Source organism: Schistocerca gregaria, chromosome 6 (assembly GCF_023897955.1).
Source record: "Schistocerca gregaria isolate iqSchGreg1 chromosome 6, iqSchGreg1.2, whole genome shotgun sequence".
Classification (NCBI taxonomy): Eukaryota; Metazoa; Arthropoda; class Insecta; order Orthoptera; family Acrididae; genus Schistocerca; species Schistocerca gregaria.
The window spans coordinates 259,646,118-259,674,040 of NC_064925.1; the positions used below are offsets into that span (position 1 = coordinate 259,646,118).

A 27,923-nucleotide genomic window follows, 5' to 3' on the forward strand; every position below is an offset into this window, starting at 1 on the left:
AGAAAAGCATTTCTGAAGAAAAGAAATTTGTTAACAACGAATATTTATTGAAGTGTTAGTAACTCTTTCCTGACGGTATTTGTCTGGAGTGTAGCAATGTATGTAAGTGAAACATGGACGATAAACAGCTAAGTCAAAAAGAGAACAGAAGCTTTCGAAATGTGGTGCTACAAAAGAATTCTGAAGATTAGATGAATGGATCACATAAATAATGAAGGGGTGCTTGACATATGGGGAGACAAGAAATTTGTGGCACAACTTGCCAAAGGAAGGGATGGACACGTTCTAAGACATCAGGGATCACCAATTTAGTACTGCAGGGAAGTCTGGGGGCGTAAAAATCGAGGAAGGCCAAGGCATGAGTACAGTAAGCAGATTCAGAAGGATGTATATTGCAGTAGTCATTCGGAGGTGAAGAGCTTGCACAGGATATGGTCGCACGGAGAACTACATCAAACCAGTCTCCTAACTGAAGACAGCAACAACAAAGAACGTCAGATTGTGGCCACTATTATACAAGCCGAACACACAATTCTTGTAAATCACAAAAAATATCATCATCAAAATAGCTCCATAGGTCCATAATGGAAGAAAAGATGTTTAGCTGACGCTTTTATAGCCTATCTCTGAACCCCTTGCGACAGCACATCAATTAGACAGTGAGGCTTCTATTTGTCAGTTGTTAGTGGTGCTCTTTTTCTAAGTTCGCCGCGTCTAAACTTCGTAAAACTGTTGTAAGTGTTGTTTTCTAAGTTCACCAAAAGATATCCAGCGACTAATCTGTACATTACTCAACATTATCCATGTGTCTTATTTTGAACCGCAAGAAATCTTATATCCACCCAATAAATCTAAAAGTTAGATATCTAAAACTCTGGACTACAAGAGAGCTACTTTTGTATTACACAACTACATAAATATGCGTACTTACTAATATCGCATCTCGAATATTCTTCTTGATGTCTTCTATTTTCTGCCTCTTCTCTCTGTAAAAAACGGAAAACAAAAATTATTGAAACTGATTACAGCTAACGGCTGGAGTTTTTGCGTTATAAATGTGTATTTGAAGATGCCAACTGTTTAGAAAATTTTCATGCATTTAACAATCCGACATTACAAATAACTCTTAATCCCGTATGAAAATACTACGTTTCTCCGAGGAGGTAAGCCTCACTGCAGTAACCTCCGCATTCAACATATTTGGTAATGAAGCACTAAATGATTCAATCGCTCTTGCGTCCTCAAAATATCCCAATTGACAGTCTGCCTGCAAAACCATCAGTGAAAAAATGCTACCTTATGTTACCGAGGATAGTAAAGAATAGCAGAGCGAACGTAAGGTCTGTTCTGAAGTCAATAACAGGTGAAGGTTCTACGTGTAGAAAACTGTTTCCAAATATTTGAAAACCATATTTCAGATTTATTCTCTTTGTAAACTAGGAAGTGTATGGCGAATATCTTCAGAGCTGTGTTTCTACTATCTTCTTGCACAATTAAGCCCTTTTATTATGAGGTTTCACACATCGTTTACATAAAAGCTTGTTTGAATTCCATACATGTTACGACTTTCCTTCGCGTGAAGTGTAAAAGATAGCATTATTTTATATTCAGACGTTGAGTGGGCGTATCCCCTGATGAGAGAGCAGAAATCTCTTTAACAGAAACCCGTGCACTATGCTTGACTGATGATAAAAGCTTTGACAGATGTTGGTTAGAAGCCACTGTTCTCTTAGATGAAGCCACCTACTTTTTTTATCGACATGGTCGGAAAGGAAAAATAAAATTACGAAACACAAAATCATTTCCCGTTTTCAAACGTATTCTTTTTACCATTTCAAGCATTCAGGAGAATACACTTACTGTTTATCCAAAACATATCGCAAGATGATTCGTCATTATTCAACTGAGCATGGGAATGATAATGTATGTTTATACACATCGGCGTTTCTGCATCGTTTGTCCATACTTAAAACCACCTAGTCTAAATTGCCTTTAATTACTGAAAGTTGAAAATAGAAGCAACATATTTGATCCATCAGAAACTCCACGACCAATGTTCTCAAGAAGTAACCTACCACCCTGATTTCTTTTCCGGTTTACACAGAAGAAAGAAATTACTGTTAATAAGAAAGAAATTACTATTAATAAGAAAGAATCTTTCACTCTGCACCATCCTTACAAACATCTTGAGTGAATTAAGCTGTACCCTGTACCGGGACTCTAGAGCGAAATTGCTGTGAGGGAACTCTGCGCTTCTAGACGACAGGTAAATTACGCCTCAGAGCACATTGATACGTGCATACTTCAGTTGTTCACTCTTATGGACCAACCAACTGATCACTGTGGATTAAAACTGAATACTGAGTAGCGCTGTGTAAAATCAATTAACAGATCACTTCCTTCGCCAAGTTACTAGGAATAATGATAGTACAGTCAACCACATGGCAGTCCGTAGGTAGCACGTAAGAGATACCACACAGTATTTGGGCCAAAGTTCGTGGAGTTCGAACCACTTGACGTGGCTGAAGGCTAGAGAAGACTAAATAAAATCTAATCGCCAGGAAAATATTTTCGGGTCGACAAAAGTATCCTGTGCTAAACAGTAAACCGATAGTAGATTTGTAAGAGTGCAACGAGATGTATTCCCTGTCAAACACGTGAAAGTTTCTAAAAAAATATCAGTTAAGTCAAAGATCAGTTTCAATGTCCTGAAAGGCACATATAATCGCACTACAGTGGATAGATCCTTTCCCCATTGTTTCACAAACTTACTTAATAGACACTAGCCGATTTTGTAACTAAACAATAAAACAATCAAAGCGGTAATAGCCCTTTCATTTGCTAATCATTAATAACGTTGAGGTCCAAAGTTATCCGTGTAAAATATCATTAAATAACACAGAAACTAATGTCCCGCGTGTTTGTAGCATCACACTGGTTGGGGCAGGATGGTACTGCTTAAAGTGAAGATCATCTACAGCAGCTAATATTTTTAATAGCACCAAACGAATAGATAAAGAATCACAACTTATTAACTTATGGAGCACGATGGTAATTTCTGGAAATGGCTCACAGATTCTGAAGATATTTATTATACTGAGCTCACATTGGAACCTGTTGGCAGACGGTTACATAACTATCTGGTTTGTAAAATCGAAGCCCAAAAACAGACTTCAGCTCCTGTCTGAGCTGTCAGCCACAGATTTGTTTCTGTCGGCAGCGACAGGAGCTCTTAATCGAGAAGATTCCCTGCATTATGGAAGCTACGGCTCCAGCGAGGTTTGCATACTTTATTCAAGCAGTTAGCCTATAACACTGTGGAAAGTCTTGAAGCAGTAGCGTGTAAATTGTAAATTGAACACAATGACAAATTTCCTCTTAACACATTGGTGAAACGTTTAAGATATATTAATAACAGTAGGGCATTATGCGTCGCCGAGAAAGTCAAAGTGCGTCAGAGCCCCAGTACGGTGAAAGTCATGGTGATCCTTGTGTAGGACTATGATGGTATTGTCCTAACACATTACGTTCCTCCACGACAGACTGTCAATGAACAGTATTACTGTTCGTTTCTGGAGCATCGCCTGCAACCAGCTTTGCGAAAGAAGCGGCGACACATTCTGCGCAACCCACAAATCATTTTGCACGATAATGCGCGGACACATACAGCGCAGCTGTGGCTGCGCTGTTCGGTTGATGGGACTGGGAAGTACTGTACCATCCACCATACTCCCCGAACTTAAATCCTTGTGACTGATTTGATTCCGAGGATAAGGAACCACTTCGTGGCATTCGTTTCCAACTGTTCCAGAGATTCGGCAGGCAGTAGACCGCTCCATTCGCACCATCAACAGAACAGGCCCTGTTAACGGTATACTACGCCTTCCACATCGCTGGCAACGAGTTATACACAACGGTGGTGACTACTTTGAAGGTCAGTAACAGGCGCAAACATGTAACACTTTTGTATCGGTTGTGAATAAATAGTTGCCACTATTTAAGTTCCAATCCTCGTATTAAACTGAAATGGCTGCAGGCGATCTAACAGGGACAGATAACCAACAAAAGGAATCCACATGAGAGTGCGCACAGCAAAATAACTGATATACAGAAAGGATGGAAGAGTTGAGAGTCGCATCGGTAACGTCAAAACCAAAGATTATCTAAATTCTATAAGGATGAAGGAATAAAGTTGGTCGTGCCCTCTTTGAAGGAATAACTCCAACATTCTTGTGAAGTGTATTTTTTCGGGAACTACGACAAACCTAAATCTCAAAGGGTAGATGAGGACGGAAATTTTCCCTAACGCGAGTATAGATCGCTTCAACACTTCGCTCGGTTCTAACTGAGCAATCTTAACAAAACGCGACAACATTGCCACAGATAGAAACGTCATTCTAGGCCTACTTCAAATGCGACACTTTATCTGAAAGAGCCTCCAGGTAGGTACAAAATATTTGCGAGCGCGGAAATTTGAAGATCGTTACGGGTTGCTCTATTGCGAGCTGCCACAGCACACAATTCCCAATAACTTGCGCCTTTTGCGAACCGGCTCATGCTTTATGTGCGCAGCAACTTGTCTTTGAACTGCTCAGACACGTGTTCCTCCCTTTCTTGAGTGATTTAGAAATCCACATTCCAGCAGGCTGTCGTCAAATTTTCCGTAACTAACTTGCTACTTTGGTGTTTAATTTTTCTAGAAGAAAAAATACTTCGAATAGGAAGGTTCCAGCGCTCCAACAGTGCAATAAATAAGCAGGTTCATTCTTAGGACGGATACTCCAAAGAGTGATGGCCTGTTAAAGGCAGCCATGTCACACTTCCAAATGAAATGAAATTAAATGAAATGATCGCACGGCATTTATTGGCAGGGATATCCCCTTCGGGGTTCGGCCGCCGTAGTGCAAGTCTTTTTAGTTGATGCCACTTCGGCGACTTGCATGTCAATGATGATGGAGGACACATATCACCCAATCCCCTGCCGGGAATCGACCCGGCCCCCCTTACGTGGTAAGCACTAACGCCACCGTTGCGCTACGGGGGCGGGGACACTTCCCATTTACACTGTAGTAACAAAAGTCGTGGGATACCTCCTAATATCGTGACGGATCTCCTTTTGGCCAGTGTAGTGCAGCGATTAACATAATGTGGTCTCAATAACGTTGCAAGCCCCCACAGAATTACTAAGCCATGTTGCCTCTATAGCCGCTCATAATTGCAAAAATTTTAGCGGCGCAGGATTTTGTGTATGAACTGACCTATTGATAACGTTCCATAAATGTTCGAGCGAATGATTTGGCTACCAATATCGCCCGACGGCAATCCCATCGAATTGTCCAAAATGTTCTTCAAACCAATCACGAACTACAGCTCGGTGACATCGCTGTATGGAAATTTGAAGTTTATGTATGCAAACAGTCTCCTAACCGTCTCCTAGTAGCCGAATATAAACACTTCCTGGCAGTGATCTGTTCAGTTGGACCAGATGACATAGTTCGTCCATGTAAAAACAGGCCACACTATTATGGAACCACCACTAGCTTGCACAGTGCCTTGTTGACAATTTGATTCCATTGCTTCATGCGGTCTGTGCTACAATTGAACCCTACCATCAGCTCTTACCAACTGAAATGGGGGGTTAACTGACTAGGCCACAGTTTTCCGGTCGTGTAGGGTCCAATGGATTTGGTCTCGAGCCTAGGAGGCGATGTCGTGCTGTTACCAAAGGCACTCTTGTCGGTCGTCTGCAGCCATTGCCCATTAAACACAACATTTCCTGCATTTTCATAAAGGATACGTTCGTCGTACGTCCCACATTGATTTATGCGGTTATTGCACACCGTGTTGCTTGTCTGTTAGCACTGACAACTATACAAAAACGCCGCTGCTCTGATTCGTTAAGTGAAGGCCGTCGGCTTTGTGTTGTCCGTTGGGAGAGGTAATGTCTGAAATCTGGTATTCTCGGCACATCCTTGACACGGTGGTTTTCTCGGAATATCGAATTCCCCAACGATTTCCGAAATAGAATGTCTCTTGAGTTTAGCTCCAACAATCATTCCACGTTCAAAATCTGTTAATTCCCGGCGTGCGGTCATAACCATGTCGGAAACCTTTTCACCTGAATCATCTGAGTACCAATGAGTGCTCCGCCAAATGCACTCCCCCTTTATATACAGTGTACGCGATACTACCGACATCTGCACATGTTCACATCGCTATTTCATGACTTGATACCTCAGTGCATGTGGTACTAGCTATTTTCTGGAGTTTACTCTGTCTCGCATTCTGGAGTTCTCTCTGTCTCGCAGACAAAGGTAGGCGAGAAAAATAGAGGCTGTTATGCGGCACCATTCGCGGAAAATTTACAGTATTTTTAATCGCTTTACACACATCTAAATATTAGTTTTGAAGCGTGCCCCAATTTTCCATGTGTATTTGAAACACAAATTCCTTAATTTTTTTAACTTTTTTCATTTACATTAGGGTTGTTTGAAAACCTTGCATTCGAGAGAGACAGGTGCTATATATGCTACAACATTAAATTCAGTAGCGAAGGAGTACCTGACGCAAACAATTAGGCAGTGCTAGGAGGAAATAAATTTCAAGAAAACTAAATAATTTCCCTTTCGTATAAATTATGAGTTTTCACCAATTTAATTATTAAAACACTCATCCACACCAAAACGACTTTTGAAGTGGCTGCACTTGGCGAATTTAGTTAATGCATGATTTTTATAAATGAGGTCACATAACAATAAAAGAAAATCACGTTTTTGTCATTGTTTTCACTTACACTCTGTATAATTACACTTAGGAGTTATTTATACAGAATAACGATTCTCATACAATCGTAATGTAACACGTTTCTATGGTGGGCAGCGCTGCCAATAATCTACTCTTCTATCATTATCGTCACCTTCGATCACGCTTACGTCTACATCTAGATTACAACTCTGAACACCGAAGTGCTTGCCAGAGGGCTCATCTAATCACCCTCACACTTTTTAACTACCGTCCCACTATTGAAAGGCACGCCGGAAAAAAGGAATACTTCAATCCTTAAATGCGTGATCTGATTTCTCTTATCGCAATTATCTTTTCTCCCTAAGTAGGTGGGCGTCAATAAAATATTTTCACGTCTTGAGGGAAAAGTTTAGTGATTGAAACTTCGGAGAAAACCTCGCCGCAAGAAAAAATGCCTTTGCTTGCACGAATACCACTCCGACCATCGTATCATATCGGTTACACTTTGTCCCTTATTTCACGATCACACAAAACGAGCTTCCCCTTCTTTGAACTCTTTAGATGTCCTCTGTCAATCCTAACTGCTAAGGATCCCAATGCCACTTAACAATGCTTCAGAAAAGGGCGGCACTCTCTGAAGTAGATTTTTTTGTATCTTCTAAGTGTATTATCAATAACCTGCTGTCTTCGATCGCTGTCTATAGCCCCGTCCCGATTTGATCAACCTCCAACAAAAACAGTTCATTGGCGTACCATGCATACCTGCAGGTGAAGCGAAGTGTTTGCTACTACCACAGGCAAATTAAGGTTTCCGGAGTTTGTCGTGAGAAGTACCTGTGAAGCTTGCTCGGAAGAAAAACTGTGGTTAACGTCCCGTCGCCATCGACGTCATTAGAGACGGAGGACAAGCTCGGATCGTGTCAAGGATGGGAGAAAAATTAAGCAGTGCCCTTTCGAAGGAAACTTCCTGGCATTCGCCTAGAGCGATTCAGGAAATTCACGGAAAACCTAAATCAATTTGTTCCGCTATTACTCGAAGTAGCCAGTGCTTTGTGAACTTCCACTCCACACCCTTGGTTTCATTGTTTTGTGTCTACACCATTAAGTTAGTAGGAGAAGTTTCCACACGGTGCTGGTGATGGTACTTCGAAAACTGGAGGTTGCTCTTTCACCTACAGAACCTAAAGAGCATTAGAGATTGCGAATCATACTTCTGCACTGAAATTCCAACAACTGGATTTTCTTAGGATTCCTTTAACAGATGATCTCCGTTCAAGAACAGAATTAGCCTACGGCGATTCAGGAGCTAAACACGCACATTAATTTCTCTTCAGTCGTTAATTACGTGACAGAGTTTAGCGTCCCATACACGAAAAGGTCATTAGCGAAAGCTCAGCCAACGAGCCTAGTTAACAGAATTAACGGATGGGGACTCTTAGCATGCGGTTGCTAACACAAGGTAACGCAACGCTGGAACGGTTTCGGCATAATTTTAAGGCACAATAAACAAGCCACAATGTAAAATCTAGCTCATGGGTAGGCAACCGCTTTTATCTGTGTTAATAACAACATTTTCTAACCTCCCAGCGCTATTTTTAAATTAGGGAAATCAAAGTTAAAACATATTATAATAATTACTTACTAAAAACTTTATTACGATTTCACTAAGTTTTGGCAATGTTTTTAAAAAAATTGCCGTCTACCATGAAAGCTGCAACGGACCAGGCTGACAACACTGAAAAGAGTGGACTTTGTTTATCCCCTCGATGCAGAGTACAAGTTGCGTTTGACAACGAGCCCTTTCCCGAGTGAACGGACTTCCGACTTAAAATTTTATACGTCGTGTTCACCAGGAAATGAATCTTGCACTCTCCATTACAGTGTGCACTGTCTTTAAACTTCTTGCCGGACCGCGAATCGAACCTGGAACTAAATTTCGTGTGCAACGCTCTTACCGACTGAGTTACCTGAACACGACCCATACCACCTTTACTTCTGGAGGTACCTCACGCCTACTTCCTAAACTTCACGGAAACATACCTTGCTTGATTAGCAGTTTGGGAATAATTCAAGTTTCGGTGTTTTACGTAAGGCTAGAACATACCTATGCCACTGTATGTAGCACTGAAATACAGCATATTACGCCGCAATGTACACCAAAATGCAAATGTTGTGTTTAAAAACCGTGTCTCTGACAAATACCAAACATCAGACAACAGAGGTCAGACTCTCAAACGGTGGGTTGAACATGTCGTTATTACAGTACATTACGTGCAACCGACATGGTGTTGCAGACGTGATTCAAGACTTGAGCACTCAATTTATCTTGGTGCCATGATCTATGGTGGATATTTCACAAAGCATTCGCAGAAAGAATTGGATGAACATTTTATCAATGATACAGTCAGAAAAAAATTAAGCTATGTTGCTTTGCTGAAGAATATTGCGAAATAGTAGACAAAATGCTCCAGAACTTCCAAACACTATGAGCTGATATGAGTGTCAAAACGCAAATTTCCTGACAACTTGGGCGATTACAGCATGAGCAAAGGGAACGGTTCCACCAGGACATCAAGATTCTTGAGGAAAGATATCAAGGTCGTTGGGATCGCCATATGATGGCAGACTACTAAAAGAACTCGCAGAGAGCCTGTTCGGACCAAAAATACTGAAGAAAATCCATACAAAACGTTTTTTCTTAATTTTTATTGATATGTTTTTGCTGTTATCCTTAATTTTATTACCTTTGGTATTATTTATAGCAATTTGTTTGTTTGAAATCATCTGGTAACTTCAAAATGAAAGTTTTAAAAATATTCTCTTTTTGTAATTTAATTTCAAATAAAATGGATTGCCTTTATCTCAAAAAGTTGTGTCAATTCCACAAAAATATTATTATTATTTTCGTATTCAGCAGGCCAAAATTTAACTGGAATTGATTAATAAATCAATCAGTGTTACCCCATGTTTACACATCTTTCGAGCGTCGAGTAAGAGTTTGTAAAAAATTAGTCAGGAACAAAATACAATTACCATCAACAATTACGAAGACAAGCGGAACAAAAAACATCAACCAAATCGGTCGGACCATTCTCAACTGATGATCTTTCACAACCGATTTCAATTTGACTTTTCCGGTGATTTTTTCCCACTAACTGTTTTCATAGAAACCTTGTCCTGACAACTGAACACAACAAAGCCAAAAAATCAACCAAATCTGTCAAGCCATTCTTAACTGATGGTATTTCATGCAAGCGGCAACTGATGCTAATTTCTGACTCTTCCGTTAGAATTACCAATAAATTGCTATCATACAAACCTTATCCTGACAACGAAAAAAAAAAAAAAAATCAACCATATCGATCACGCAGTTCTCAGATGGCATACACGTGCCATCTGATTTTTATTTATGTAGATAGTGCGCATATACATAATGCCTATGAGAAGGAAGAGCGTTATTTTTGAGAAGACGGCGTCGGAAACGACGTTAATTATCAGACGCAACTCGCTATCACCCTGCGCACACACAACACGAGCCACGTCTCACCCGGCTCATTGCGATGGTGGTAAGTGGGTCAATGCTGGGAGTTCAGGCTGGAGTGTCTGCGACAGCTGACTTGCCTACAGAAGCTGCTGCGACTTCTCTTGGCGCAAATATAGTACGGCTCCCACGTAATGCTGCGAGGGACTACAAGGCGCGTCTATTAGTGGTGACCATCAGCTACAATGAATCTGCGTCCACGCATATACGGTACTACGGCGAGTGTCCTACTGACGTGACAGCTACATCTACCTGCATATTCAACATGTATGGCGGAATTTACTACGCCTCTGAAATATTACGAGTGTGACTCAAAACGTGCCTTGAGAGCATGCAACAAAGAAATCTTGACGCCACTGTCGCTTCCAACGAGTGACCTTTCGGGAAATGGTCTCACCGTCTTCAAAGGCTGCCCATCCAGGTTCATATAGGACAAATCGCTAAATCAGTTTGGGGAGGGGGAGGAGGGTAACACGTCGGAGCAGTACAGCAGATGCTCCAGAAATAGCTCCTGCGTTTATATAGCAGTTGTGACGGCGTGCATCTACAAGATTCACACCCACTGTCAAGAGTCATGTCTGCTTGCGGCGTACGGCCTGTCGCAGTTCCTGCGGAGTAGTACAGCAGGACCCGGTACCAACAGTCTCACCATGAGGTTAGAATTTCGGCAGCACGATATCCCGCTTGTTCCGAACAAGTCACCCTAATTCTACGCACTGGTGGAACCGCAGCGAATTGTTATTCTGCTGGGGAGGAGGGAGGTTTCCGTTCCAAGTGCGATTGTTTTGACTGTTTGACAGTGGTAAACTGATAACTCGGTTCCTGCAACTATCCGCATTAGGGAATTAGCGACGTCACTTAACACTTTCCGACTTTAATTTTTTCAGGATAAAGGAAAATATTTCTTTATCTGGTAATGTCTTGGGTGATTTTTAATTATTTCAGAGGCAAGATTTATACAAAAATACGTACCAGTTTCCTAAACGCACTTTCTAGACTTGGCTTCATTTTATGCGCTAAAATACCTAATGAAATATTCTCTATTGTAATAAACAGTAAAATGATCGTTCAATAATTACCAATAATTACCACACTAAATAACAATAACAATATTGAATTATTGTTGTTGTGGTCTTCAGTCCTGAGACTGGTTTGATGCAGATTTCCATGCTACTCTACCCTGTGCAAGCTTCTTCATCTCCCAGTAGTTACTGCAACCTACATCCTTCTGAATCTGCTTAGTGTATTCATCTCGTGGTCTCCCTCTACGATTTTTACCCTCCACGCTGCCCTCCAATGCTAAATTTGTGATCCCTTGATGCCTCAAAACATGTCCTACCAATCGGTCCCTTCTTTTTGACGGTGCAAAATGGCTAAGCAGGGATGGCTAGAGGACAAATGTAAGGATGTAGAGGCTTATCTCACTAGGGGTAAGATAGATACTGCCTACAGGAAAATTAGAGAGGCCTTTGGAGAGAAGAGAACCACATGTATGAATATCAAGAGCTCAGATGGCAACCCAGTTCTAAGCAAAGAAGGGAAGGCAGAAAGGTGGAAGGAGTATATAGAGGGTTTATACAAGGGCGATGCACTTGAGGACAATATCGTGGAAGTGGAAGAGGATGTAGATGAAGACGAAATGGGAGATGTGATACTGCGTGAAGAGTTTGACAGAGCACTGAAAGACCTGAGTCGAAACGAGGCCCCGGGAGTAGACAACATTCCATTAGAACTACTGACGGCCTCAGCTGCAAAATACTAACGCGAATTCTTTACAGATGAATGGAAAAACTAGTAGATGCGGACCTCGGGGAGGATCAGTTTGGATTCCGCAGAAATGTTGGAACACGTGAGGCAATACTGACCTTACCACTTATCTTAGAAGAAAGATTAAGAAAAGGCAAACCTACGTTTCTAGCATTTGTAGACTTAGAGAAAGCTTTTGACAATGTTGACTGGAATACTCTTTCAAATTCTGAAGGTGGCAGGGGTAAAATACAGGGGGCGAAAGGCTATTTACAATTTGTACAGAAACCAGATGGCAGTTATTAGAGTCGAGGGGCATGAAAGGGAAGCAGTGGTTGGGAAAGGAGTGAGACAGGGTCGTAGCCTCTCCCCGATGTTATTCAATCTGTATATTGAGCAAGCAGTAAAGGAAACAAAAGAAAAATTTGGAGTAGGTACTAAAATTCATGGAGAAGAAATGAAAACTTTGAGGTTCGCCGATGACATTGTAATTCTGTCATAGACAGCAAAGGACCTGGAAGAGCAGTTGAACGGAATGGACAGTGTCTTGAAAGGAGGATATAAGATGAACATCAACAAAATCAAAACGAGGATAATGGAATGTAGTCAAATTAAATCGGGTGATGCTGAGGGAATTAGATTAGGAAATGAGACACTTAAAGTAGTAAAGGAGTTTTGCTATTTGGGGAGCAACATAACTGATAATGGTCAAAGTGGAGAGGATATAAAATGTAGATTGGCAATACAGTGTAATATAGCGAACCAATCACATCCGTGTTCTGCCCCAGCTACACTCACTTGGGAATCACTGTGAAATTATTAGCAACAGTTCGTAGCATTTGCTCATGATGGAAAAGAAAATTCACAAATGTGTACCTGATGTTCCCATTGCGTAAGAATACTTGTTTTGCAGATAGGACAAAGTAACAGTTAATGTACACAATTTTTGCCAGAGGGTCTGAGAGGGTTAATACCATGAGGTAAATTATGGATGGGGCATTTTGTTCCGTCTGTGGTCTGGAGTCAGCTGGCAGAGGAATTATACACGCACCACTGCTTGTTAAAGACGGTGGAAGGGGTTAAGCGCGAACTATGTAGGACTGCGGCACATCTTCGAGTGTGTGACGCAATGACCTGCACGGGTTATTTTTTCCGCACACTGCAACGTGACATCACGCCAAGATTCCACTGGGAGACCAGTATGCCCCATGTTTGTAATTATTTCTCGTTCTTGAAAATTCCTCAATCCAATGGAATACAGTTTTGTGTGAAATACAGGTCTCGTCACATACGGAACGCTTTTTATAATGAACGTCCGATGTGGAAAGTCAGTGCCCTAGTCGAGAACAAACTGTAGAACACCTGTTACCTTGCTTTGGCAACAGTTCTGTATACTAACCGCTGCCTGCAGAAAACTGTTTACCGTCTATCTTCCATACGACCGTCAAGAAACATGTATGCGCAATATGCAGCATTCTGACATTTGTGACTTATTTATTGACTCATTCTCGAACTAAAGAGTGTTTCAGTTCACCCGTACCGTAATCGGCGATATATCGTCTAACCATCAGATAGGACCTCTCGGAAAGTACGAAGTCAAAAAATCGCTAGTAATATCTGAAAGGAGGCATGGGACCTGAGGGCATTACAGCACTATTATATCTTACCTAATACCTGAAATGCGCTGCCTGTCTATACGCCGGCCAGATATATAGGCTATCTGGGTGCGCCTCCTGATAGAGCATCAAAAGTGTGTCAACACAACGAGCAACGCATGGCACACAACCGTACCTGTGGAACGTCTGTGTGTCTCAAATGTACAAGCACTGGTCCCTTATATCGAATGTCTGTTCTTTGTGAAAGTCAATTTTTTTAAACTGAAAAAGGGCGGACACATTTACTTCGAAATGCCTAATTGTAGGATATGTATTTTATCACTTCTGGCAAATGCTTGTCATAATATACTGTAAAATTCCCTCCATGGTGAGTCAGCTCTCGAGAAGTTACAAGGCATTCATAAATTAATTCGATGTACGCGAAATAAAAGAGATATCCCGGCAACATTTAGAAAAGTGCTCACTTTCCTCTCAGAACTCATTACATAGTGATTTTCCAGGCACTTGATGTTACGTAAAGGTATTTATGGGTACTGAAAAAAACTGACTCCGAACACTATTTCCTTCGCATTTACAAATGCGCAGCACTATAGGAACTGAATGTCAACTAATAAAGAATAGAAAATTGAGCAACTGTTAAGATGACGATCAATTTGGCTTTAAGGAAAGGTAAAGACACCGGATGCGCAGTCCTGGCGATGCACTTGATAATGGAAGCGAGACAAGAAAATAAAGACATTTTCCAAGGATTTGTCGGCCTAGAAATATCGATAGGCAATGTAAAATGGTGCAAGATTTTCGAAATTGGAAAACACGAATAAACCTACACTAGTTTCCAGAAAAGAAATTCATTGGGACTAAAATTTCACCAATTTCGTCTCGTCTCCTGACTCATTTGACGCTGCCCGCCACGAGTAAAGTTGATACCAACGACATCGGAAAGTTTCCGATAGATTTACTTCAAAATCTTACACGATACTGTAATAAACATTCAAACGGACATAGGCTGAAATTTTTTTCTGTTAAAACAATCTGGAGACAAAAAATGGTGTGCTGAGAAAATGTGCGTTTTTGTTTTCTTTATCACATTCAATTGTAACTACGATAACCGGGCATTTAAACCATCAGTGAAAGTGTTTCTACGCAAATATGTGCTTTTTTTTTCTTCCTCTCAATCAGTATTGAGAGAAAAAGGGAAGTTGTATTTATGGGTTCTTGGCTTTTAGAATACTACGGAGGGGATCTAAATCGTCCGAAGCTTTGTAATTCTACCCGTTAGCAGATTAGAACTATGCTAACTCCTGTCACTGAAGCTACTATCCTCACAGATCCAGCAATAGGCGAGATCTGTCTTACTCTGTGTATCAATGATCCCAACCGATTAACCCACTCACTTTAAGCGACTTCATTTTCCAATCAACGTTTCGTTGCCCATAACAATACACAAGGCTCAAGGTCAGAGAGGGAGAAGGGGAGGGGGGACATTGGACAAGAGAGTGGGGGGGGGGGGGGGGGGGTAGAACAGGTAGGGAGGTAGAATGGGGAGATGCACCTAAGGAGGCGGAAAGAGGAGGTGAAGATGAGTAGGGGGACAGGGAGGAAGCGAGGCAGAGGCAGAGGCAGAGAGCAGGACGTATATTCTATTTCCACACACGTGTCGCATTACCGGCTTCATCAATTTACAATATTTACAAGAACCAAAAGGGAATAATCAGACGGGAAGACCAAGAACAAAGTGCTAGGGTTAAGAAGGAGATAAGATAGGGTTGCACTCAGTCTTTCCCAACTGTTCAATGTCTAAGTCGAAGAAACAATGACGGAAATAAAAGTTCAGAAGTAGGATTAAAAATCAGGGTCAAATTATATCAATGACAAGATTCGTTGATAACATTGCTGTTTTCAGTGAAGGTAAAGCATTACTACATATGCTGAATAGAATTAACAGTCAAAAGAGAACAGGGTACAGACTGAGGGTAAAGCGAAGTAATGATATATAGGAGAAACTCATCAAAAATGGTGATCACGAAATTAAGGAATGCTAAATATCTTGGAAGCAAAATAGCTCATGGTGAATGAAACAAGGACGACATAAAACGCAGGCTAGTATAGGCAAATCTGACATTTCTGGCCAAAAGAAATCTACTATTATCAAATATAGGCCTCAATTTGAGAAAGTAATTTCTGAGACTGTAAGTCTGTAGCACAGCATTTTATAGTAGTGGATCAATGGCCGTAGGAAAACCGGAAAAGAAGACAATGGTAGCAGTTGGGATGTGATGCTACAGAATAATGTTGAAAATTAAGTGGACTGATAAGGTAAGGTGGTTCTCAGAGTCGTCGAAGATAGGAACATGTGGAAAACAATGACAAGAAGGGACAGAATGATAGAGTTGTGTGTTAAGACATCCCGAAATAACCTCAACGGTACTGGAGGGAAATGCAGAGGATAAAAACTGTTGGGGAAGAAAGATACTGGAATACACATAACAAATAAATGAGGGTCCAAATGCTACTCTGAGATGATAAGGCTGGCAAAGGAGACGTACTAGTGGCGGACAGCCGAAACCAGTCCGGAAACGAGACGAAATTACGCAACGAAATTTTAGTCCCAAGGAATTTCTTTTCTGGAAATATCAAAGCTACACCAAATAGGCACAATAATGAATGCAATGGTTTATGCAATATAAGACACCGGCTGCATGAAAGAACATAGCTTTTAAATGGCTTTTAATGTTACTACACTATGTGCACCGAGGGAAGTGGCGCAATGATAAAGACATTGAGCTCATATCCGAAGAAGCAGAGTTGTTCGCTTCCGTTCCTACACCATGATTATGGTTTTCCGGATGTTGGAACTCATTTCATTTGAAGGACTTGTTCATTTACCTTGGCCCCGTAGACTTCGCCCTTAATTCTTATGTAACCAATTTAGACCACACATAAGGTCCTAAATATCGATCAAAAGGTAAACTATGAGTTCCTTTTGTACACACACACACACACACACACACACACACACACACACACACACACACACACACACACACACTAGCAGCACAATGAAGCGTCAATCAGCCCGCATGGCTCTACGAAGGCGACGTAACGTTCGTCAAACACGTGTGGTAGTCCTATGTGGCATTTTACATGTGTAGAAACATAGTCGCTGTTATAATGAGATCATCACTAGGCCATGTTTGAAGTCGGCTGCAACTTGCTGCCATTTTCACTATATGACAGTCTGTAACACACTATTCAGTAATAGCACTGACACTCGCACCTTACGCAACATTCGCAGCAAAATTCGGGCATCTAACTTAGCAAGTCTTCAAATGGGAAAACCTTTCGCGCGATTTTTGGCCACTTACGTTTAATTTCTCGGGCGAAAAATTTGAGTCAACACATATCTTTTCTTATTTCAACACACAAATCTCTTATTTCACCACACAAGTATCTGAATTTCGTAAAGTTTGGAGATCAAATACGCCAGACGGCATCGGCGCATGTAATATATATAAAAATTTAAATAAACCATGCCATATATTATACACATTACACAACGATTTTAAAAGAAGCACATCCTTCCATTAAAATACATCTTTCAGTGCTGTCAGATCTAAACAGCTGGCGGACATAGTAAGCTAAAAACGGTTCACTCCTGAAGCTTCTAACACAAAAACTTAGGTCAGCGTATGGGAAGCAGCAACATAACAATTAAAATATTAAAAAATACTGGTGCAGAGAGGATTGTGTACCTGTGGCAAGCAAAGTACTAAGTTGTACCGCGCGTTACATTACGGCCATGACGTCAATGGACACCGGCGTCCTTCCGGAGGTGGTTCGTGACGCGGGCCTAACTAGTCGCATTAACCGTCAGGTAATAATAAGCGCACCTAAGGTAGTGGCTCAAGGTCGGTACTCGCTCTCTTCCCGGCTCGATGTGAAGGCAACAGTCGACAGATTAAATTCTTTCTGCCTACCTCACGGGTTCCCCGGAACGGTGCCTGGCTAGAGAAACTCAATTATAGCGGGCATACTGCTAATAACGAGTAACATAGTATCGCAGCTGGCAGTTTCTTCGAACGCACTGGAGATGATGCAGAAAGAATCGCAGAGAAGTTTTCCTAACCAAGTATATACGCTCACTAAGCAAGAGAAAGCCATGAAAAACACTGATCATTCCAGAGATGCAAAATATTAATCGAAAACAAACCCTGGCTTGAATATGGAGACAAACCATTATCTCAGTCACGCAGACACACTTTATACAACTCTAATTTATTGATTATCTTCGTTTCCTTCCTGAAGAAACATTTTAGAAAAATTAAGTGTCGGTTTTTTGCATTCTATAAACGCTGTGTCTAATGAGTCAAGAAATATGCGATTAGTGACTAAGTGCTGAGTACCACAGCGAAAATAATTTACGTATTACTCTGATGTACGAATGATCACCTCGTCCCGCTCCCTCTTTTACACACAAAAGCGTCGAACTGTAGTGAAAGAACTGAGACCTTTTACCGCCGGCGTGGATTCCAACGCTTGCCGTTTATTGTGAAACCAAACAGCCATGCAAAAAAAATAAAATACTAGGAATTAATAAGCAAATAAATAATTAGAAACAGCCGGCTAATCTACTCCGTAAAGACTGGTTTGAACACCACAGCGCTTTACTACGCGTGATCCTGCTGGACGTGATAGGCGTTGCCTTCATCCGACTGTCTTACCCAGCAAGTTGCAGGGGACCTATAGTTGTGGACTCTGATCCACGATGCAACTCTGCCTGCATCCTTACTGGACCTCAGTCTATATACATGAAATGTATTCGCAGTTGCGAATATCGAAAATCATCATTTATATAACAGAATCACGACAGTGAAAATTTGTGCGAGATCGAGCCTCGAACACGGATTTCCCGCATATCGCGAGCAGTTGCCTTATCCTTACGCTATCTGAGGATACAACCAGGTGTCTGGTCGAGCGGAGGAGGGGGAAGGGGGAGGGGAGAGAGCAGGCGTGCTGTGATAGCCTATTGGTAAGGCGACCGCTCGCGGTACGTGAGCTATCCGGGTTCAAGTACCAGTGCAGCAAAATTTATTTTTTTTATTGTCGTCATTCCATTATATAGCTGACGGCTGTCCATAATCGCAACTGAGAATACGTCAAACCTCGCATGCATGTCCGAAGGAAGAATGCATCGTACTTCTGAACAACATAGGCACCGCAATATCGTATAATTCTTCATGGCAGTTTTCGTGAACTAAAATCCATCTAAAAATAGCTTCAAATGGGACTGAGCACTATGAGACTTCTGAGGTCATCAGTCCCCTAGAACTTAGAACTACTTAAACCTAACTAACCTAAGGACATCACACACATCAATGCCCGAGGTAGGATTCGAATCTGCAACCGTAGCGGTCGCGCGGGTCCAGACTGTAGCGCCTAGAACCGCTCGGCCACACCGGCCAGCCAGGATCCATCTATTGGCAACAATGGCTGATCGATTGGTGACTAGCCGATCAAGTGTCCAACGATCACAGACTGCTCCACGAACTGCCTTATCGGCTAGTCTGAATAAGCCTAATCCGTGAGTGGTGTTAACGTTCACGTTAGGGTTATGGAGATGTTCATCTAACCCTCGTGGCGACGCTGCGAGTGAAATGTCATGCATCACGGTGAGATCAAAATGTCAACGGCTTACGTTCCAAGTAGAGTCAAGAAACGTATACTTCCCCAAAACTTCTCGTGAAATGATGACGGTGCTAACTTAGGGGAAATTCGAGCTTGTATGACTGCTTACTGAAATGTGATCCTCCGGCTTGCGACATTTGGGAATGAAACGTAAAAATGGAGAAAGAGGGCAGAGGAGAGAGAAGAGGATAAGCTTGGTACAAGAAACACACTCAGACACACACGATGATATGACTTGCGGATACGGACGAACATGCAGATATCTGTGAAGCAACTAATTCGGGGAAGGGCTCACAGAAATCTCCATGGCTCAAATGAGAGCTGTACCCAGGTCTTTCCAGAGAATGTAACTCTCCCTCTTTCTGCGTTACACCTAAGTCTGGTCTCGGGTTTTTCTGTTTTGCTGAAGTCGTCATGGGTGGAGCAAATCGCTCCACGTGTCTCTGACAACGGACCGGCAGACACACTACATTCATGGCCAGGCCCCTGCCAAGTTTTGTGCCGTGCTAGAAGAGTGAACTCACCGACAGCACACAACTGTTGAGGCTTTCGTGGTCACATGTTGACATATTGCCTATAGGCTTCTGTCTCGGGTGGGTTCTTCGACGTTCGTTTGACGATTTTTGTGAGGTTTCGGCATGACGAGTATCTTGCATTGTCAATGTTACATCCTCGATTGCTGATGGCGGTCTGGTGTCGAGTTCGCGGTCGAGCGAAGAGCCCGAGATAGATGCGAAGAGGCGATGTGTGACCGACAGCACTTTGGCGACCGTCAGGGAGGACTAGGTGTGGTGCAGGCGGGCGCAGCACCTGGCCGCCGCTGCCGCCGCCGCTTTAAGGCGCTATTGATTGGTGCAGCGCCAGCGCGGCGCGGCGCGCTCCGAAGGCTGGCCGCCGCTGCCGCCTGGCCGGCCGCGGCGCGGCGCGTGCACGCTGCAGCCGCCGGTCTGCCAGTGCCCGCACACCGCGGCCTCAGAGCTCGCTTTACGAGCCGCACAACTTGTGGCTCGCGGACAACGGGAAACGTTTATTACCTCGGAACAACAACATCTACGTTCCTCAATCGGCTTCGATATTATTCCACCAGGGAGTGAGAGCGTTTCGGTCGGCTTATGCGCTGACTCATTTGATACGCATACGTGTCTTGAAATCATTCACAGTGCCACGTGTTTTTCTTAGTTACTGTAAAGTCACAGCGTGCTTCCAATAAAGCCCACGGGAAACCAAGTGCAATAATATTGTGGTGGGGTAGTTCATCTGTTTGATTACTTTGCTAATCACACGCAACCCTCGACCGACCGCACCTGTGTACAAAAGAGCGGTTATCACAAATAACGTTGTTCTGTACTATTACATTGTTGTTTTGCAATTGCTAGCCCGTACCTATTACTTCTTTACTGCATCAACTAGCACAGTATTTGTGTTCTCACACGTCCACGTTAGCAGCAGCAATATAAAGTTAATAGTAAGATAGATAAGACAAAAAGACAACAAGAAAAGACAATATTAACCAGATTCATAGCTAGCGGCTCAATCCCATAAAGTGGCAGTTTTCTATGAAGTAATTAGTAATTAAATAAGCGGTAGGCAGGGATTTTATGCGACTGCACTGTCTAATGCTTCGAATGGGTCATTACTGTGCGGGGTAACAGAAGTTGCGGCAACAAACAGTGACACACTGAAAGGTTTACTTTATTACTGTTTAATTAAATAGTGATGTAGCTCATGTGATGTTAGTTAATTGGATCGTTGTTTAAATGAACTAAGATTAAACTGTGATGACGTTCATACATGTTTGTCTTCGTAACACAAAGACAGCTATTCTTTACATGTGTAAAAAGTGTGCTGGCGCCCGCTCGAGGGTTAAGGGTTTGGCAGACTGACCATAGAACCACTTTCATATATTATCCCCACCGCTCCACTCTCTAACAGCACTTTAAAAAAATGAACTACCAAAATTTTTGGGAACGAGCTCTGACTTGGGTTACTGTATTACGATGGTCCTTTCCTCCCTACGTGTCCGCAGCTCGTGGTCTCGCGGTGGCGTTCTCGCTTCCCGAGCACGGGGTCTCGAGTTCGGTTTCCGGCGGAGTCAGGGATTTTCACCTGCCTCGAGATGACTGGGTGTTGTTGTGTCGTCTTCGTCATCATTCATCCCCATTACGGTCGGAGGAAGGCAATGGCAAACCACCTCCACTAGGACCTTGCCTAGCACGGCGGCGCGGCTCTCCTGCATAGTCCTCTACGCTCTGTTAGGAGGTATGGGACTTCATCATCATTTCTCAGTAAGTAGACGCGAGACGACACCTATTTTCCCATTTAGAGAAGAAGACTCATGGATCAAATTTCGTCGAAAGATTTCGCCACAACGAAAAACTTTTTTGTTTTAGTGACTGAAATACAACTCACTGCCCTTCTTTGATCTCCGCCAGTCCTATCTAGTAAGGATCCGCGCATCAATACTCCACATGAGGACGGGCCCTGTGTTCTGTTCGCAGCTTCTAAGTGTTCCCTCAATAAAACGAAGTCTTCGGTTCGCTTTCATAAAATTTTCTATATGATGGCTCCACTGTAGAGTGCTCGAAATGGCAATCCCTAGGTATTTATATGATTTATCGTCTAACCGACATTTAACGCTACACATCTTTCATTATTTAGAGTCAAATGCATCATGCACATGTCTTGTCTGAATCATTTTGCAATTCAACCTGATTTTCTGAAGACTTTACCACACGGTAAACGACAGCATCATCTGCAATCGAACAGGGCTGCTTCAGATCAACTTGTCTATTACTAAGTGACTACCCTGAATCCTGAACCAAATATAGGTTGTAGGTTTCAGGTTGGCTGTCTGAAGGCTTCCAGGAAGGATAAAAATTTATTTTCAATACTTCCGTAATTATTGACCAAATTTAAAAATTTTAAATGCTGTCATAATTTGCTTGTGCAATCTTACTAGTTTAACACAATAAGACAAATATTACAGTTACACACACACACACACACACACAACCACACAGTCCAAGACTGCAGCGCCCCATAGACCGCTCGGCTAATCCCGCGCGGCTCGAATATTTCACCCGTGAAGTTTTCTCGTACTATCAGCTGAATGATATCACCGTTGTAGCAAAGAACTGGCAAATTTGCTGTTTTATAGGAAAATGAATGGGAGTAACTTGCAGAAACTATGCTTCAAACGTCGTCATCGTCAGGCTATTGCCACAGAAAGTTAAAAAATTTAATTTTGGAACTTGCCTGGTAAGAAAGTTGACGTTTCTTCCTATAACTGGTTAGCCTGAGTCGCAACAACAATATCCTTAACTTTACACATATGATAATGTACTGAACCCTCTTCCTCCCCCTCCCCCCTTCCGTCCCTACCTCTCCTCTCTCGGCCCCAACCCACCTCAACTGAAACTCAATTTCAGCAGCAGTAATCTCAGATACAGCTTATTTTATTACTCAAATACACATACAGCGAACCAGTTAACTAGCTATTTACTGTTTGCGTCGAGAAAATAACATGTCAGAGGGTCTGAAAGCGTTGGATGACATTCGAATGCCCCGGGCTCTTATCGCTTGAGCGAGGACATTGCGTATCAAGCGAAATTACTGAAAGACGACGACCAGGGGTGGGGGAGATCTTGCGCTCTAGTCCTAGGTGAAGGTAGTTTGTATAAGGCGTAAAACTTCGACGTGCCCCTCTGTTTGGGCCCTAGGTTGGACAAGCATCGGAACACTAAAGTTCTCTACAGTATAATACAGCTTTATTTCTTGCAGCTATTGTGATGTTCGCATGAAGCATATCGAACATGTTACTTTCCACAATTTCTTTCTGTCACAAGTCGTGCTGCGCCAGAAACGTAATCCACAAAATTCGTTAGAAGCTAAGTTGTATTGAAATATTATAGATTTGTTTTCTAAGAGGGTCCGCCTTGAGCAAAAAACTATTTTTCCTTTTTACTCCCCAGACATAATTCGCTGAAATTTCATAATCATCAGTGGGCTTTTTGTTATCTTCCATGAGACAAGAAAAATGCCTGTAACTACTTCTACACATATTAAGTTTTGAAGCCAGCATTCACACATAAAAAAAAGGAAGAAGAAAATTCTGTTTATATACCTTGCTACCACATGCGGATTTCTTGGCTTTTGCGTAATTTAATGCCGTTCTTTTGTTTTACAGTTTGTCAACTGCAACAGGCGGCTGACAGCTGTTACGTTTTAGTGCTCTTCTGTTTATCTTGTATTAACGTTTCTGGTTGTCTGTCCTATATAAACTGATTTGCACTCTTGGGATGTCGATTGGTAAATACCAGATGTGTTGTGTTTGTCTTTGCTTGTGTTGGCTGCTCTTAGCTTTCCCTGTATTGAGTTGTCTGCCATGTAGACATCGTTTTTTTTAAATATGTTGTCTATTCAAAGGGGTCACTTTATTGTCTTCGTAAGTGAGATTGAACCATTTACGTGTTATGCATATTTCGTGTGTGTGTGTGTGTGTGTGTGTGTGTGTGTGTGTGTGTGTGTGTGTGTGTGTGTGTGTGTCCCATTTATTTTTGTATTATATCAATTCTCTATACCCATTTGACTGTTTGTAATTCATTTTGTAGATGTCTTCACTAAGTGGAGTTTAGTTCAGGCCGTGCAGCACATTTTTGAAATGAACTAGTTTGTGCGCAATTGGATGATTACACCATTTGTGTATGGCAATACCGGGGGTGGTGGTGACTTTCCTGAATATGGGTAACTAGTGTTGGATGGTATATCTGTGCTTTGTGAGCTCAACGAAATTTATCAGTTTGTCATTTTCTGTGTCTAGGGGAATTTTATTTTGGGGTCAACTGTGTTGATATCATTGTGGGAGTTGCTGGATGCGACTGGGTGTTTTATCTAGAAGACATGTGTCATCTCCATAGCGATACCAACGTACTATCCTATATTGTTTAGGTCTTACTATTGTTTCTAATATTTTGTTTTCAATGTGATTAAGGAAGATATAAGCTAGTAGTCCACTCACTGATGACGCCGTGTGAAGTCATCTTGTTATCAACACAACTGGTTGTAAAATGAGAAACAGTTTTTCTCTAATTAGTTTTAGAATGCTAGCTATTTGTTTTATCGGGGCTTTGGGAATAATATTCTGTTCTAATTGTTGTTTGAAGATAGAAGATAACAAAAACCCACTGATGGTGCAGAAACTCAAGCGAAACATGTCTGGGAAATAAAAATGATATCCTCAAGGCGGATACTCTCAACAAAACAAATCTATTAGTACGTGAACACGGACAAAAGAGTTTCAATTTCAAGATGAAGAATCATACTCTGCCTTGTACAAATCTTTGTATTCAAATTCCATAAATGAAGACAAGGGTATACTGAATTATTGGATTTTCCAGTGGTCCGATACTGAAAAAATTATCACAAATCTTACAGATAATAAGTGTTAATATTTTATATTAACAGACTATTAGAACTATGATTTACTTTGAGCAGTTTAAAATTGGAGTACACAAAGCTGTCGATGGAATATATACTACACTATGAAGACTTATTCCAGTAAGCAAACTGTGTAAGAATTCTAAAATACGGAATGAGTTAATAAAGTGTTTTAACTTAGGCTGGGACCGTTTATCAACATCTGATTGAACAGGAGAAATGTTTCTCGAAGCTATTGTCACTCTTTTGAGACTTGGCGCGTTAAAATACTCTACACACACATTTAGTGATTACCAGGAGAGGTGCCAGTAGCCGCCGAGGTACAGAAGATGAGCATTGTTCAGTCAGCACAATCATGGTAATAGGTTATGTATCCTATATGTCAATCGACAGGTTGATCCGTCAGAGGAAAGATTTCTGAGCCTTGTTCAAATACAGAAGCACATACTGTTTCGTAACAAGGGTGAAACAGAACGTGGAGCGGCAGAGTTACTTGACGCAGTTTTCACAAACTATGTGAAGAATGGCCCATTAACCCCGTTATTACCTTAGGGAATGGGTTGTAACAAAATGACTTTTAGTTTTACGTAATTTTTACAGCAGTTTGCTAAAGAAAACGGCCCCTTAGTCGCAGGCAAATGCATGACTTAAATAATTTGTGCGGAAAATGACTTCTGACCTAACAACGAATTAAAGCGGTTTCTAACATCAAGAGAGGACGCTGTAGTACCCATTGCAAAATTTTAGTTCATTAGTTTTGTTCAGTACAATTTTATAATATTTTTACTATTCAATTTACGTAATACTAACATGAAGTATTTTAGTACAATCAGAACTACCGTTTGGGATAAATGTAAGCAGCAAATTTACTGAAAACAGATTAATCGTCCTAACATTGAATTTGTGAAAACGCTAAGAAACTAATTATTCACTATTTTTTGCATACTTGCTAACTTGTACTGAAGTTATCTGAGTTTCACATCCAATAATGCTTGTACGAGTATAGATTGACAAATATTTGGCAAGACAAGAGCATACAAACAGCACAAAGTGGTGATATGCAAAGAATTTAATATGCTGAAAGTGGCAGTAAAAGTTGTTATTTCTAAGATGAAAGAAAAACTTAATAATGCTATACCAGTAACGTGTGAAACACGTCAGATACGTATTTAGTGACATTAAAAGTTCTCTCACCCTAGAAAATAAACCAATTCTTAATGTCATCATGGTACCAGAGAGACAGACAGAGAGAGAGAGAGAGAGAGAGAGAGAGAGAGAGAGAGAGAGAGAGAGAGAGAGAGTGAGAGAGGGGGGGGGGGGGGAGACAGAGGTGGAATGACGCATGTGACATACGGCAGGCTGTACGCGGAGATTGTCTAAGCGGCTGGTCGTCACTAATGCCGTGTTGATCGGCAATTCTCGGGCCTGAGGTCGACGGAGCCGATTTGCCTTGCATTAAGGAGGTATTGCATTGTATCGAACCGGGGACCTAGAAACGTCGGAGAGGCTTCGTCTCCGCCATAGCCCTCAGTAATTCACAGCCCCCACAACAGGCTACAGCCGCCCCACACCGAACCCAGGGTTATTGTGCGGTTCGGCCCCCAGTGGACACCCAGGGAACGTCTCAAATTAGACGAGTGTAACCAAAATGTCTTGCGTGGTAGAATAATTATGGTGTACGCGTACGTGGAGACACTGTTTGCGCAGCAATAGACGACATAGTCTAACTGAGCCGAAATGAGGGGAGCCAGCCCGCATTCGCAGAGGCAGATGGAAAACCGCCTTAAAAACCATCCACAGACTGGCCGACATACCGGGTCTCGACACTAACCCGCCGGGTGGATTCGTGCCGGGGACGCACGGTTAACTGGGCGGGCATTTAAGGAGGCATAGTTGCTGATATGGGCGTTGGAGTGCTTTTCACGTTGTAATGCCTTGCGACTAATATACTCATATTTGATTGCCGCACATGCTTCCCTGTTGAAGTTGCTTCCGCTACGCTGGACTGCCTGTGCCTCTCCATCACACTGTTTCAACAACTGAATTTACCTTTTGGTGCCACATATGTACGTTTTAAAATTTCCTTTAATTACAATTTGTTCAATGTCTGACTATTTGCCAGCTGCGTCTGAAATGAACTGTGACATGTTCTAGGCCGCCACGTATGTTTATCACCTATAGGCCGAAACTGAGTCTGATTCGTAATGGAAGTTGTTGCTTCCCTAACTGATGTAGCGGCTGTAAAATTGCCTAAAGCTAGCGGCCAGTGAATCTTGGCTCTTTACGTAATTGGGTTCCTTTACTCTCGTGAAAATTAATATTTGTTTCAAATATGATTGCGACTGTAGTTGTTTGAGTGCCAGCACTCAAGATTCGCCTGTTACATTCTAAGCCACATAAGTTAACTTGAGTGAGGTAGTGTGTGATTATTACATAACATTGTTATATTTTATTGTAAGATTAACCGGTTGATCATTGGTAAAATTCTGGTTGTCACGCGTAAGTTTTGGTCTTTGGTCTAACCATTTTCGTATGTTCCATGATTAATACGTATGTTTTACGTGTTTACTTGTTTTTCTCGGCCTCCTGCGGTGTTCGTAGCGTTTGGAGGCGCTGCTCCGGCGTGTTATTTGTTACTCGCCAGTCCAGCGCTCGTAGCCTGTCCGTGTCGTCTGCATACGCGCGGGCGGCGCTCCGCCCCCCTCAGCCTCTGAGACGTTACCGCCTTCTGGTATGTTACGGCATCCTTTATAAGTTGAGGTTCTATCTAGTAGCAATCGGGCGTTAATTTACCCAGTTGTGTATTATTTTTTCATCTTATTCACACCTGCCCCTTCCGTGGTTTCCCTGTATGAAGTTTGCGTTTTTTAACATAATACTTTTAATGCTTATATAATGCTCAGTTCTTGAATGGTGTTTCATTATTCTTCTACGTCAGTGGCTTGAATACGCCAAGGAGCCTTTCCTGATTCACAGAATGTTTTCAAAGCACATTATTCATTCTGGCCCGGGCTGTAAGAAACTTGTCTTATTTATATTGAACCTACTGTGTATTGTTTATCTGTAAATCTGAATTCTGCAGTTTCCATTTTTAATATATGTTGGAGAAATGCTCCATATTTATGGTGGTAAGATGGAGTAAAAGAATTCTGTAG

At 41.9% G+C, this 27,923-nt stretch overlaps 1 protein-coding gene across 1 annotated transcript in view; it reads right to left on the minus strand.

Moving 5' to 3' along the window:
* Window positions 1-27,923, minus strand: part of LOC126278336 (guanine nucleotide-binding protein G(s) subunit alpha) — a 339,303-nt gene that overhangs the window by 184,811 nt on the left and 126,569 nt on the right. Inside the window, exon 3 of the mRNA XM_049978373.1 lies at window positions 932-986. Within this exon, the coding sequence (XP_049834330.1) occupies window positions 932-986 (55 nt within the window). The remainder of the gene's footprint in view (window positions 1-931; window positions 987-27,923) is intronic.